Source organism: Hyla sarda, chromosome 6 (assembly GCF_029499605.1).
Source record: "Hyla sarda isolate aHylSar1 chromosome 6, aHylSar1.hap1, whole genome shotgun sequence".
In the NCBI taxonomy this organism is placed as follows: Eukaryota; Metazoa; Chordata; class Amphibia; order Anura; family Hylidae; genus Hyla; species Hyla sarda.
The window spans coordinates 176,601,809-176,617,165 of NC_079194.1; the positions used below are offsets into that span (position 1 = coordinate 176,601,809).

General features: G+C 39.6%; 1 protein-coding gene across 2 annotated transcripts; it reads right to left on the reverse strand.

Moving 5' to 3' along the window:
* Positions 1-776: 776 nt before the first annotated feature.
* On the reverse strand, positions 777-13,984 carry TAT (tyrosine aminotransferase). 2 transcript variants are annotated; one of them, XM_056528388.1, is made up of 12 exons: positions 13,852-13,984; positions 12,793-13,033; positions 12,482-12,586; positions 11,856-11,923; positions 11,590-11,748; positions 10,632-10,770; positions 10,401-10,453; positions 8,752-8,904; positions 8,335-8,463; positions 5,831-5,914; positions 2,889-2,987; positions 777-1,500 (listed from the first exon to the last, which is right to left on the reverse strand). In XM_056528388.1, the coding sequence occupies exons 2-12, from the start codon at positions 13,028-13,030 to the stop codon at positions 1,357-1,359; spliced, it is 1,371 nt and encodes a 456-aa protein (XP_056384363.1). In that variant the 5' UTR covers positions 13,031-13,033; positions 13,852-13,984; the 3' UTR covers positions 777-1,356. The 2 variants fall into 2 exon arrangements, with proteins under 2 accessions (XP_056384363.1, XP_056384364.1); XM_056528389.1 differs by having other exon boundaries at positions 13,865-13,929.
* Between the last annotated feature and the right edge of the window lie 1,373 nt (positions 13,985-15,357).

Consider the following 15,357-nt stretch of genomic DNA (forward strand, 5'->3'; position numbering starts at 1 on the left):
TGGCTCACTTGAGGATAAGTGTCCCCCTGGATGTAGGACCCCCCTGAAGGTAGTTTGCCCCTCTATATGTAGGACCCCCTGTAAGTAGATTTCCCCCTACAAGTAGGACCCCCTTAAGGTAGTGTGCTTCCTCCCTGCAGGTAGTACCTTTGTGAAGATAAAAAAAAAAGTCAACTTTCCTGCTCCCCTGCACCCAATGTTGTCCTCTGCTCATTCTTTTAGGCTGCAGGCAGCTTCTTTCTGCAGCCACTAGAGGGCGGAGGCATCACTACTTTTGGGTCATGCACAATGATGTCACTCATTCTATGCAGTGGCCACGGGAAGGATGTTACGGGTAGTTACCGGTCAAAGCTTAAAGAGCCCAAGGATACTTGTGGCTTAGGACACACAGGTTAAGTGGTGCTAAGCTAAAGGCTTCCTAGCACTTCAGTTCACCATCTTGCCCACCAGAAGGATTCTAAAGACACCACAGTATACCACGGCTGGGAATCACTGCCCTTCACCTTATACATAGAAATGTACTGAGTACACTATATGGCGCAATCATTTAAGTGGCACCAGGAACTCTACATAATAATGAATACAGATGTGTTATTTTACAATCTTTATTCATACAAAAAAAAACACAATAACTTATTTTATTTACAATAGATATATAATATAGGCAGACCGCATGCATTTAGAGTATGTGATATAAAACATACTACAGTCCTAATGTGTATATAATATTATATCAATATATCAAATATCATATAATATTATATGCAAATATAGTATTCTCTTTTTTTTTACATTTCAGGTCTTTAATGATTAAGTTAGAAACCAATGGTTTTCTGTTGCTCTACTCCTATCTCCCCAGTTTGGAATATTATAGACAGTAAAAAAGTAACCAATATTACTCACATTATAATGTACACAGCGGTTGTCACAAATCTTTCCGACTGAGTTTACCTAGTTATGGATGCAAAAGGATCTCTCATTGCATAATAGGGCAGGTTTACCATTCAGGAATGAAGAAAAGGTGGGTGACAACTCTGGTGCAATTTGACTAAAATGCAATCATATGATAATAATAATAAATAACAGGACATACAAAAATAAAACGTTTGCCTGTAGTAATACGAGTACATTTCTATACAGGCCCTTTCCACATCTTTGGGCCCATATTAGTAAATACTATACTGCTATGTCAGGAACAGGAAAGATTGTGTATTGTCAGAGACAACAAAACATACAGAAAACAGGATATATAGTTGGACATGGAGTATAGCTGGAAGTATGTTGCCCGTTTTGGGCTTAGGAGGCCATGGTGGAGTTATTGAGGAATTTCACACAGTGAAGATTTCGGCTCGCTGCTCATTTGTCACATTCCAGGTCCTGCATGGCATCTCCACCTTGATAATGCTCTGTGCAGAATTCACGGATACGCAGGCAGGCCTCAACCATCATGTCCTCAGGAACTGTGAGGACCACCCGGAAGTAGTTAGGATATTCAAAGCACTGTGATGATAGGGATGAAAGAGAAACATTTAGAAATGACAACCATCTGCCATGATCTAGAGGTTTTGAAGATCTCAATATACTGATTTACTACAGATTTTTGTTATACCCGCTCAGTTACCAGGTGATGCTGAGCTAAATAAATTGCTTGCCACCTGAAAACCATACTGTGAATAACAATGGGCAGATTTACTAAGGCTGCTGGGCCCTAACTTAATCCTTTAAATGGTTTTCTGGTGAATAAGGGTACGTTCACACGGGCGGATTTTTTTTGCGGGTTTTCCGCTGCATATTTGAAAGTGGGGCGGGCTCTTCTCGGCTGTCCGCAGCAGATTTTCCGTGGTGGAATTTATGCTGTGGAAAATCCGCAGCAGTCCCTACTGACTTCAATGGGGCTTGCGGCGGATTTTCCGCAGCGTAAATTCCGCCACGGAAAATCTGCTGCGGACAGCCAAGAAGAGCCCGCCCCCTTTCAAATACGTAGCGGAAAACCCGCAAAAAAATCCGGCCGTGTGAACGTACCCTAAGATTCACCACAGGATGACGGATAAATCTTCCATCACTGGGGTCTGAATGCTGGGACCCTGTAATCTCCAGAATGGGGCACGTCTCTTTCCTCAGAGCGCTCCGGCTCCTACCTTCCTAGACAAAATGATTTTAGAATTGACAGCCCGCTCATATCACCCGCCATAGCGATGTCCCCCTTCGGCTGTCACTTCTGAGACCAGTTAAGCTTGGAAGCTGTGGGCCAGAGTGCTCTGAGATAAGAGACGGGCCCTGTTCTGGAGATCGCAGGGGGTCTCAGCAATATCAGACACTTATCCTGAATCCTGTGGGTAGGGAATACGTTTTATTTGCTGGAAAAGTAGTTTGCCATCTATAGTTAGGACCCCCTATAGGTAGTCTGCTGCCTGTAGGTAGGACCCCCTGTAGGTAGGGCTCACTTGAGGATAAGTGTCCCTCTGGATGTAGGACGCCCCTGAAGATAGTTTGCCCCTCTGTATGAAGGACCCTTGTAAGTAGATTTCCCCCTACAAGTAGGACCCCGCCTTAAGGTAGTGTAAAACACACACACAAAAACCAGAAACTTGGCAAATGGCATGGCTTTTTAGAAAAGCAACATGGCATAGCTGGATAGGGGTGTGGCCTAAATTTTTAAATGGTCCATCAAAAATTCACCAAATACTTGGTTCATTATTTTGGTCTAAAGTAAGCGAAGAAAAAAATAATAATGGTCTAAACTTAGAACAGAAGCGGAAACTTCAGACTATACTGAAATTGTTGCAGACTTACTGTATTGGATACTTAAGATCATACATGACTTATGCGCCACATACAACCTACATACACAATTGTGCAGCATGACCTCTAGAAGGTGAGAAACTTACTGTAGCAGGGAGGCAGAAGACTGACTGTTCAGAGATCATTCTTTCTGTGAAATCCACATCGCTCTCAAATTCTGGGAAGTGTTCCATGTCAATACCGACCTATCGATCGAAACAAGAGAACATCGTCTACTATGGTAAGTATGAAACTATGACCACGGTACTATTCCTGAGTTATTTCTTTCGAACCATTGAAATCACTTGGGAATTGTAATGTCAGCCTAGTTTCACAGGACTTAAAGGAGTACTCCGGTGAAAAACCAACTGGTGCCAGAAAGTTAAACAGATTTGTAAATGACTTCTATTAAAAAAATCTTAATCCTTCCTGTACTTATTAGCTGCTGAATACTACAGTGGAAATTCTTTTCTTTTTGAAACACAGAGCTCTCTGCTGACATCATGAGCACAGTGTTCTCTGCTGACATCTCTGTCCATTTTAGGAACTGTCCAGAACAGCATATGTTTGCTATGGGGATTTCCTTTTACTCTGGACAGAGATGTCAGCAGAGAGCACTGTGCTCATGATGTCAGCAGAGAGCACTGTGCTCATGATGTCAGCAGAGAGCTCTGTGTTTCAAACGGAAAAGAATTTCCACTGTAGTATTCAGCAGCTAATAAGTACAGGAAGAATTAAGATTTTTTAATAGAAGTAATTTACAAATCTGTTTAACTTTCTGGCACCAGTTGATTTAATAAAAAAAAAAAGTTTTTCACCAGAGTACCCCTTTAATGTAATAGGTATAAAATAAGCATAACATATCTTTTAGAATGTGCACTGGTGAGTTATGCCAAGGTAGGCTCACAACGGCTCAGGCAATTGCATTAATATTTTCATAGTGTGTATGCAATGTGTCTGCAGTCAGAACAGATATGGAGGGTGCAGTCTAATTCTCTATTACAGTGGTCTCCAACTTGCGGACCTCCAGATGTTGCAAAACTACAACTCCCAGCATGCCCGGACAGCCAACGGCTGTCCGGGCATGCTGGGAGTTGTAGTTTTGCTACATCTCTGGAGGTCCGCAGGTTGGCTGTCCGAGCATGCTGGGAGTTGTAGTTTTGCTACATCTGGAGGTCCGCAGGTTGAAGACCACTGCTCTATTATATTCAGTCTCTATATTACACAGACTCACACTGCAGTTTACCTGCTCCCTCCATATTTGTTCTGACAGGGTAATATGATTTAAAGCTGGACACATGGATGGTGCATAGGTATATAGTATATACAGTGTAGGCATTTTACCTATTTAGTATCTCTACGGGATGCAGACATTATCCTTCTCTGCTGTATGTGATGGTGGAGCACTGAAGCTGCAGTGTAAGGACAGTACACAGTTTCTCTGTCCTCTTTGGTGGGCAGCAGGGCAGGACACTCTTCTGTTAGAGTGGCCTGAAAGTGTCTGCCAGTGGCCACAGCCCTAAAGTGTACAGGGTATGCGGGCACTGGCCCAAGGGGCATATGTCCTGTCCCGGCCCAGCCCCAGGGCACCTGAAGAAGGAGGCAGTAAAAGCTCTTAAAGGAGTAGTCCAGTGGTGGCTCAGTGGTGAACAATTTATCCCCTATCCTAAGGATAGGGGATAAGTTTGAGATCGCGGTGGGTCCGACCGCTGGGGCCCCGACAGCCCGCGGGAAGGGGGCGTGTCGACCTCCGCACGCAGCAGTGGCCGACACGCCCCCTCAATACAACTCTCTGGCAGAGCCGAAGCGCTGCCTTCGGCAATCTCCGGCTCTGCCATAGAGATGTATTGAGGGGGCGTGTCAGCCGCCGATTCGTGCGGAGGTCGACACCCGCTCTCTGGCCGGAGAGCCTGGCCCCCGTACAGAGAGATCGCAGGGGGCCCCAGCGGTCGGACCCCCCACGATCTTAAACTTATCCCCTATCCTTGGGATAGGGGATACGTTTTTCACCACTGGACTACCCCTTTAAGCCCCTCTTTAACATAATGTGTGAAGGTGCCTGCTTGTGTAAGAGGAAGAACCCACCATTGCTTTGGGTTACTTCATATGATTTGCTATCATTAAAAGCTTACTTGGGTTATACTGCTCATTCATTAATATTACAGAGTCATGGGTTAAAGGGGTATTCCAGGAAAAAAAAAAACTTTTTTTTGTATGTCAACTGGCTCCAGAAAGTTAAACAGATTTGTAAATTACTTCTATAAAAAAAAATCTTAATCCTTCCAGTAGTTATCAGCTGCTGAAGTTGAGTTGTTCTTTTCTTTCTGACAACAGTGCTCTCTGCTGACACCTCTGCTTGTCTCAGGAACTGTCCAGAGTAGGAGGAAATCCCCATAGCAAACCTCTAATGCTTCGGACAGTTCCTGACACAAGCAGAGAAGTCAGCAGAGAGCACTGTTGTCAATAAGAAAAGAACAACTCAACTTCAGCAGCTGCTAACTACTGGAAGAATTAAGATTTTTTTTAATAGAAGTCATTTACAAATCTGTTTAACTTTCTGGAGCCAGTTGATTCTGGAGCCAGTTTTTTCCTGGTATACCCATTTAAAATGCATTTCAATGGGCTGCACACTAGCCTCTTACACATTGTATTACAATAACATATCTTTGGTTATTTTAGTGGTTCCTAACTTTACAGGTTACAGTAGATCAAAATATATATATATATATATATATATATATATATATATATATATATATATATATATATATCATTATTTCAATACAATAACTAGACTAGTATACAATTTATTTACAGGCATAGTTACTGAAGGTGGTATAGTCCTACACTATAGAACCATTGCACCATGTCTTTCACATTTATGTTTTTCAGAAATATGCTTTATTTGGTATGTAGATGTCTTCTAATCCTGAATATGTCTGCTTACTATGTGCAATGGTACAGTTGTTGTTCCTTGTGTAGGCCTGTTCTACGTCAATGATGACTGGAATTTTACAACCCATGGTTGCTAAGCCAGTTTATTGCTTACCATTAAATACATGGCTCCTGCTGGTCGCACAGGGCAAAGTCCAGGGACAGAGGATAGCGTATTGTAGCATAGGTCAGCATTAGACTGCAAAAAGTACACAAGATAGAATGAATATCAACTGATGTTCCAGAAAATAGTTGCCAAAGTAAGTAAAGTATAAAGCCAAAGTAGAAAAGTAAAGTGATATTATATCAGATAAGACCAGTTCCAAGGCTATGACCCCTACCTTGACGCAACAACTCAACATTTCCCTAATGTTCTGTCCACTTGGAATTAGTTACCATATAGACAAAGTTAAATAAACCTAGCCAACAACAGAGACTGAATCAGAGGGCACAATCAGACTGCTCCATGTATCCAGCCAGGGAAAAACGCTAATCCCGACGAACAGGACAGCAGCCGGTATAACGAAAAAAAAAGTGCTACTGCGGGGTGCTAAGCTAAAAGAGCTAAAGCAATATGCAAGGTACAATATAAGAATAGAAGCTTGCACTCACCGCTCCTGTAGATTTTTTCATACGGTCAGTCCGTACCGGCAAGGAGACTTCATTGATGCGGGGTGCTCAGAGGCAAACAACCGTTTTCGCACAGTAGGTGTGTGCTTCTTCCAGCCTCATAGGCCGGAAGAAGCACACACCTACTGTGCGAAAACGGCTGTTTGCCTCTGAGCACCCCGCATCAATGAAGTCTCCTTGCCGGTACGGACTGACCGTATGAAAAAATCTACAGGAGCGGTGAGTGCAAGCTTCTATTCTTATATTGTACCTTAAATAAACCTAGATCAACACTATTCTGAAAGACCTTTTAAATCAATCCATATTGTGTTTGAAAGTGATATTTAGAAGTGGCGGTGGTCCAAAGAGTAACCAACATGACTCCAATTGGCTTTGTTCTAGTGTTTTCTGTTGTCCATTCCATTTTGTCTTATAGTAGGCTTGAAACTTATGAAGACTGCATTGAAGTGACTAACTTGATTAGATGCCACTACATCTCTTTCAATGACGTTGGATGTTTGCAGACACATTATCAACACTTGTTTGCCAAGCGGCTGGTCATAGTCTTGTACTTTAGTTAATTATTTGCTGTTTATCACTCAGTTCTCCTTTTGGTGTAATCTCAAAACTGTGGAACAATACTATGTATGATTGCGTTAGCTTAGGGGGCACTGTAGGCAAGGGAGGGGAGGATGCTATCAGTATCATTTCCATACAGTGATTCGGATAAAATGTATGAAAGTATATTCTAACAGACACAGACACAATTTGGAGATTTGCTAATTTATCAGTTTTGCTATTTTGATTTCACATAAGGATTTCTTAAATGGCCTTTTTTAAGTGCTTAAAGAGGTACTCCGGCCCTAAGACATCTTATCCCCTATCCAAAGGGGGATCGCGGGGGTCCCGCCGCTGGGGACCCCCACAATCTAGCATGCAGTACCCACCTATGAGCACTGCAGGAAGCGCTGGAGGCTCCAAGTCTTATGCCTCCCAACCACGGGGACAGAGTATCGTGACATCGCAACTCCGCCCCAGTGTGATGTCATGCCATGACATGCCCTTCAATGCAAGTCTATGGGAGGGGGCGTGACAGAAGTTTTTGGGGTGTCTTGCTCATATTACAGCAACCCAGGATAAGCCAAATGACATCACAGGAAATATTTACAATATAAAGAACTTCTTAGTCTCAAAAACATTATTGTCAAGTATTAAAGGAGTTCCCCAACTGAAATCTTTTATCCCCCGCTGTGCCCAGGCTGTAAAACTATACATAATAAACTTTCACTTACCTGCCTACGATCCCCCGTTGTTCCGATATCGCCGCCCGTGCTCCGGTCCCTGTCAGCTTCCTCTTCCTGCGGGTCGGTGACTTCACTCTGCGCTCAGCCTATCAGCGGCCGCGACAGGACATTGCTGCGGCCGCTAATAGGCTGAGTGCAGAGTGAAGTCACCGACCTGCAGGAAGTGGAAGAGACCGGGACCGGAGAACGGGACAGCGATATCGGAACAACTGGGGGATCGTAGGCAGGTGAAAGTTTATTATGTATGGTTTTACAGCCCGGGCACAGCGGGGGTTAAAAGTTTTAGCTTAGAGAACTCCTTTAGTTTTATCTGCTGGCCACAAATGGCAAGAAACATCAATAACTGCCCTTAAACTAAAGCATTACCTCCAGAAACAGATGAACGGCTACATTCACACTACGTTTTAGGCATAAAGCTTCTGCAACCGGTGGGAACATTTTAAAAATTGGCCGCTGACATATCCTAGCCGGACCGGGGCCGCATCCCATTCATTTAAATGAGCCGGCTTGTGTCACAATCTGACTCCAGACGACTTATTTAAATTAATGGGATGTGGTGCGGGTCAAGTGGGCCAAAAACAAATTGTGAATGCACCCAAACTACTATTTTATTTGCAGGCACCCTACTTATAAAGGAACATCACCAATAAAAGACTACCACCAATTAGAGTCCAACGCTATTAAAGGTCCTCCACCACAAATGTACCTTAATAAAATTTATGGTGTTTTCATAAAAATGCTGAGGGGTCCTTTTCATGATGTGATCCAGAGCTCCCTGAACGATGGTACATGGTCCAAGGATCCTTTGACTCAGTCTCACAAGTCCTTCTCGGATCTGAAATGCAATGTGATCAATGTTTGATATAAACTAATTGAATATTAACATTTAAACCAGTTATCTCTTATTTGGTTTATGCCTATACACTGACTACCCTTCATTTTGGATTACAATGTGGTATTTTACAGTGTTCAGGATTTCTGATACTCTTAACTTTAGCAGTGCAGTGATTCAAAATGAGTGTCATTTGTCATTGAACATATTATCTGATTTGAGGGTTTATTCAGTGAAAATGGGTATTTTAGTAGTAAGGATATGAATATTCTAAAGGCTTAACTTTTTTACCTCCTTTCCAAAAATGTCTTTTCGATCATGGAAAAGGATCCACCCCATTCTCCATCCTGGCACCAACCAGCGTTTAGCAAGACCACCACATGACAGGATTGGTACATTAGTACTCAGTGGGGCTAATGCCTGAAATGCCCCATACTCAAAAACCTGAAAGAAAGGACATTAAAATATAATTATTAATTTAATAAAACTGTTAGGGCCCATTCACACTGCTGAATCTCCACCCAGAGATATTTCAGAGGGAGATTCTGCCTGCAGAGAGTGCCCTCAAAATCATCGGCGGTAAGACTGCGCAAAAGTGTGCCATCTCCATAGACTGCAATGCAGTGAAGCGAAAATCCGACAAAAGAATGAACATGTTCATTCTTTTGGCAGGTCCTAAATCTTGAATTTCAGGTGCAGAATTTCGCTGGTGCAAATTCAGCAGTGTGGATGGGTCCAGAATGATACTGTAATGCAGTCTTGTTTATTTGTTTTTACTCAGCAGGTTATTAAGCAGGTTACTTTGTCATCTATGGTATGGTATTTTCTTATATTTTATTGAACTTTTATTTTTAGGTTATTTCAGAAAAAGAGGTAATTTCTCTCTTGTATGAAACCAGAGCAGAGCAGCAAAATATGGTAGTGTTGCCTATGACAACTGTTATACCCTGGTTGCTATGTTCAACGCCTCAATTTTCTGCCTGCATTGCATTCATATATGGGCCCTGTAATTTCTATGCATACCAATGAGAACCTAAGAAAAAAAGAGTTTTGCATCCTAGATGAGTACTCCCACCCAAGACCCCTTCTACCCCTCAGTCCCACACACACCTATGCGCTGTTGCACACTTCATAATATAAATATACTATTTACCCCTCTTGTGTAGAGCCAATTGGTATTTACCATAAAATGATATTTCTAATGCGAGAAATATCATTTCTTGAGTACTCCCACCCAAGACCCCTTCTACCCCTCTATCCCACACACACCTATGCGCTGTTGCACACTTCATAATATAAATATACTATTTACCCCTCTTGTGTAGAGCCAATTGGTATTTACCATAAAATGATATTTCTAATGCGAGAGGATTGGGGATTAGGACTATTTGTTAAAATTATATAAATGCAGTAGGAAATCATATGGATTGTCTTGGTCTAATTTACGGTATTTGTATAAATAGAAATAAGTTAATTTGTTCAATACTGTGTGAGTCATTTTCTGTTTTTATGTGGAATAAACATCTGTAACCATTTAGGAGACCAGATATTGGACATCGCAACTAAAATAAAAAAAGAATCACATCAAAGGACTATGCAAACTGCAAAGTCATTGCGACATCTGGTGTGTCTAAGTGACAGAAAGGGGTGGGTTTCACATTAGGTGAGGGGCCCTGAAGGAGTCACTAACCCAAATGTGAAATCAAATCATTTGTTGAGGCTCAAGATGCTTTTCCCTCCCTCCTCTAGGGTTAACACGGCAGATTGGTTTGTTTTGACTGGTTGTTGTGTGCAAGCACAAGCCCACCATATAAGTTCACCAGAAATTCAGTGTAGGTAGTGTGGAATTCCACAACGTAGAGCTTTAACTTAGAGTAACTAATATACCATTAAGAAAAACAGTATAAAGAAAAATGAGCTTTACAAAGGGATGAACTTACCATATCACCATATATTTCATCAGCCAAGATGGGTACACACTGCCTAGAGGCCACTGTGAAAAAAGATGTCAAGTTAATGAGTTAATACTGTAACAGTCAAGAATGTATTCCTAGTTCACTGTATATGTCGAATACGGACCTTCTCAAGGTATAAAAATGTTTATTTAACAGTGCTTTTGACACATTGTAGACTAAATAGACATTTTAAAATCGCAATCGCATTCTACGTACCGGCAAGGATTTTTTGCAAATGTTTCTTGCTGAACACGGATCCGCAGGGATTGGATGGATTGTTAATGATGATGCAGGCAGTCTTGTCATCCACTAGAGATTCCATGTGTTTTAAATCAATCTCCCAGGACTTTTCTGGCTGGAAATGCAACATATTGTTTAGTTCTACTCTCCTTATGATATTCATTTGGATTTGAAACATATCCAAAATTATTGAGGGATTTTTTGCCAAAGACAAATGATTCCTCATCTTCCCCATTTTTTTTTATAATGTTGTGTTTGAAAATTCCCAGAGGTGTAGTTATAATAGGAGCAGAGGTATCAGTCGCACCAGGGTCTCAACCACATAAGAAGACACCAGTATTATTACTTGGGGGCGTCTGCCCAGATGCTTTAAGTAATGCTTTCAAAGATGCCCAAATTTGGTAGCTATACAATGGATAAGGTCAACCACTAAAAGGCTCTTTTAGGGACAATAAAAGTTCTTCAGTTATTTTTTTTTTATGGAAATGAATAGAACTAAAATATTTAAGTATAAAAGCAACACTGAGATGGGAAAGGGGACTGACTCTGCCTGTGTCTGAATGAATGTGAAAGGTCCTTGCCAGAGTTCCCAGCAACTGAAATAGGCACAGTTTTCATGCTTAACATTTATAAAATTCTATTAAATTCCATATATATATATATATATATATATATATATATATATATATATATATAAACTTTTCTGTTCCTGACAATCCCTCTTATAAAAAACATCTTTCATTTTTTACATCCTGAGACAAGAGAAGGACTTAAGGACTAATATGCATCTGATTTATCAAAATGTTCAGACCAGTATGTTTCCAAACACTTTTTCTGTATCCTCATACCTGTTTTTTTGAAATTCTCATACTTGTATAACCAACATATTGTTGTTCTAAAATGAATATTTATCTAATATAAATGTGTAACTTACTATCAAATTGTAGAGTTTGACTTCCACCCCCAGAGACAAAGCCAGTGTCTTGTAGAGAGAGAATCCGGGACGTGGGACCAAGATGTTCTGTCCTGGATTGGCCAAAACGGCAAGCGCCAACTCAATAGCTTGGCTACAGCCACTTGTGAGGATGACATCCTAAACAACAAATGATATTCTTGTAAATATAGCATAACCAAGTTAAAGAGACCTAGAACAACTATGTATGTAAAGCTAACATAATTGCTCTTCTAGCAAACACCTACTTTGGCTTCCAAAGGGGCTTCAGGGCAAGTGTAGAACTTGGCAATTACTTCTCGGCTAGATTGATATCCTGTAAATACAAGAGACGAGAATTACAGGTTTGGTTACCTTGTAGATTTACAGGTACTGTTTACAGCAATTTGACGATACTCTCACTTTTGAAACTATGAAACTGATAAATCTTTTATCCTTCTGGATTTTTACAAAAGTCACGGTTTTACCTGTTTTCTAGATTCTATAGATATGATGATGATTGTACTGATCTTCTGTATTCTGTGATAGTGTTGCCTCTACCATTCTTCTGTGTTCTATTATAGTGAGAAATCTACTTCCCTGGATTCTAATATAGCAGCAACTACTTATCTTTCGGATTCTATAATACTGTTGACTGTTTATTATATAGCAACAACTACTTATCTTTCGGATTCTATAATACTGTTGACTGTTTTTTATACAGCTGCAACTACTTATCTTTCGGATTCTATAATACTGTTGACTGTTTTTTTTTTATATAGCAGCAACTACTTATCTTTCGGATTCTATAATACTGTTGACTCTACAGGTATCTTAAGATGTTTATAGGACAATTTTTAAATGATCATAAACAATGTTTGGTCTTTAGGCATACCTATACTTGGAGCATAGCCATTATACTTCTGAGAGTCAATGGCATCTTTCATGGCTCGAATGACTGCATCATCAGTAGGCAGGTTCCCAAATATTGTGGGGTCACCTAGAATAAAGGTTGCGTGCAGTTAGTATGTTAATTCTAATAGAACAAATGTCTATTCTGTAATGATAACTTCGTGATTGTTGTCACCAAGACTTTATTAGGGGAACAGTATAGAAATATGGACATCTGAGGTATTACAAAATGTATTTTTTGTCCTGTTTTAGACTCATGCAATAAGTTTGTCACCCAGTAGGATTGTCACTGACCTATAGATAAGGCAATCATTTGCTTGTTAGGATGAGGCTTGGCTTTCATAGAGTCCACAATGGCTCTTATAGGATTGAACGTCTTTTTTGACATTTCTGATGCTCTCACAGCCCATCTTGGCTTTCGACTTTTGATATTTTCAAAATTATTAGACTTCTGAATATTAACATGAACATCGAGGACTTTAGGGTGGACAGGAGAACCATTCACCTGGATGATGTAGGAATCTGTCTGCATTTTCTAGAAAATAGGGGATTAATATAGAGTGCATGAGAACGACCATTAGGCTATGTTCACATATCAAAATATGAATTTCACAATACATCCGTAAAAAAGGTTTAAAATACGTCTGCATTTTTATTCTAATTGTGTGCACAATGAAAGTTTATGGGATAGTGCACAACCTGTTTTAAAAAAAATTACAACGTGCTATACAGTAGTAAATAGACAGCAAGCTGGAAAATATTTGTCATCTAGTTTAGTTATTTTACATACATTACGTGTAATTTATAATGTATTAGTTTTGCAAATAAAACACAGAGCATACATTTTATATAAGGTTAATACATTTTATATGAGTTTAATACTAATTACTGCTTTAAATACCTGAATATAAAACAAAAAATTATCCATGTGTATTTCAATCATTTGAGTGTTAAGAAACCCCATATGCCAATTTGTTTGAATATTTTCATTTAATATTATGTCGAATTTTGGTTTGGTAAAATAATGCAGGTAATTTCATTTTGCAATACATTCTGTAGTTACGGTAATGTCTTTTAATATTTGAAAGTATAAAAAGATATAAAACATTCAATGTGTCATAAAATAATAATAAAAAATATATATTAACATTAAAAGAATAAAAAGACCGCGATATTAGGAGTAAAAGAAATATTACACAGCAACTATTTAAACAACAATATATGCAACATGCAACATTCAATTTACTTGCTGCATTTCTATTTTTTTCTGGTGATATTAAATCTTAAGATATATATATTTAAGATAATACAAACATTTTCTATTCATTATTATTTTCTGTAATATCAAGCTACCTGTATGTGGTACCTGTCAAGTGAAAATTGTCCAGGGATAAGGAATTCTTTTGCCTCTCGAAATCTATCACACAGCTGTCAGGAGGAATCACAGAATAGGCACCAACTGTCCGTAAAAATAGTCCCAAAAAATGGGTGTTGGGCCTGTTTCTCTGTTCCTATTGGTCAAAAAGGGAGGGATGTGTTCCACTTGCAGAACATTCCTCCTATTGCTTTATGTACCATATTGAACTGATTTGGAAGGCATTTCAATTAACTATTTCAGGAATCTCTTCTTCAGTGAAACCAAGAGCTTTGTGTCTTATCTGGATCTACTGTAAGTAAATAATAGCTTACATACATCAAAGGGTAACCTATTTGTGTTGAATGTACAGACTATAAATGGTAGCATAATACATAGTGATAGATTAAAAGAAACGTAACAGAAATATATAATATAAATATTTATTGGTCACTGTTAGATTTGGAAACTTTATTTATATGTTGTACATTAAAAAAAATTTTTTTTTTTTTTTATAGAAATCATGGCTTATAAAAAAAGACCACTAGGAGTCCCCATACAATCCAAAACAAACACAATCCTGTACAGCTGCAGCATCATCTTTGTCCCAGCTGTAGCACAGGCTGGGACAAAGTCCAGGAAGTGAGGATGGGACTAGCACTCCTCTGTGCTCACTTCCGTCCTGTCTATCAGCCTCCTGTTCGAAAACAGAGAGGAGGAGGTTACAGAGCAGCCTGCAGTAATTGGATCAAGAGACTCAGCACAGCACAACACACTCAGGTAGGAAGTGAATGCTTGGTAAATGAGGGCGAGCTCAGTGCTTGCCTTGGACATACCCCTCCCTGAGCAGTGGATGTCAGAATAAGTAAGCAGCAGAACAGAGACAGAGGGATTTATGAACCAAATACAGAAGCTGTACACATAAAAAAAAAGACATGTAAAACATCTGCATGACTTAGGGAGTAACATATATAACTTTTTTTTATTCTGTAATATGACAGGTACACTTTAAAAGATAAATGTAATGCAGCACAACAGAGCAAGGTGGCAGCATCTAGAACCTGATCACTGTCCACCAACAATTGATGGAAAAATATTGAAACACTCCAGAAGTCCAAAAAAATAAAGCAATTTATTTAACTCATGTCACAGCAGCTACGTTTCTATTCTTCATTAGACTAATTTTCGAGCAGAGGAAATGCTGCTGTGATATGAGTAGAATAAATCACTTTATTTTATTTTGGACTTCTGGAGTTCTGTGCCTTTTTGTATCTTTAATATACCGTAAATATATTTATATATTTTTTCTTTGTAATAAATAAAATCAAAATATCTAGCCTTTTGTCTTCTTTCATAGTCCACACCCCCCAGGAAATGGTAAAGCATCCAACCAACTTCATGGATATGTAAGCAGGAGACACACCAACATTTAAAGGAGTAGTGTAGTGAAACATAAGTTATCCCCTATCCAAAGGATAGGGGATAAGTTATAGATTGCGGGGTTC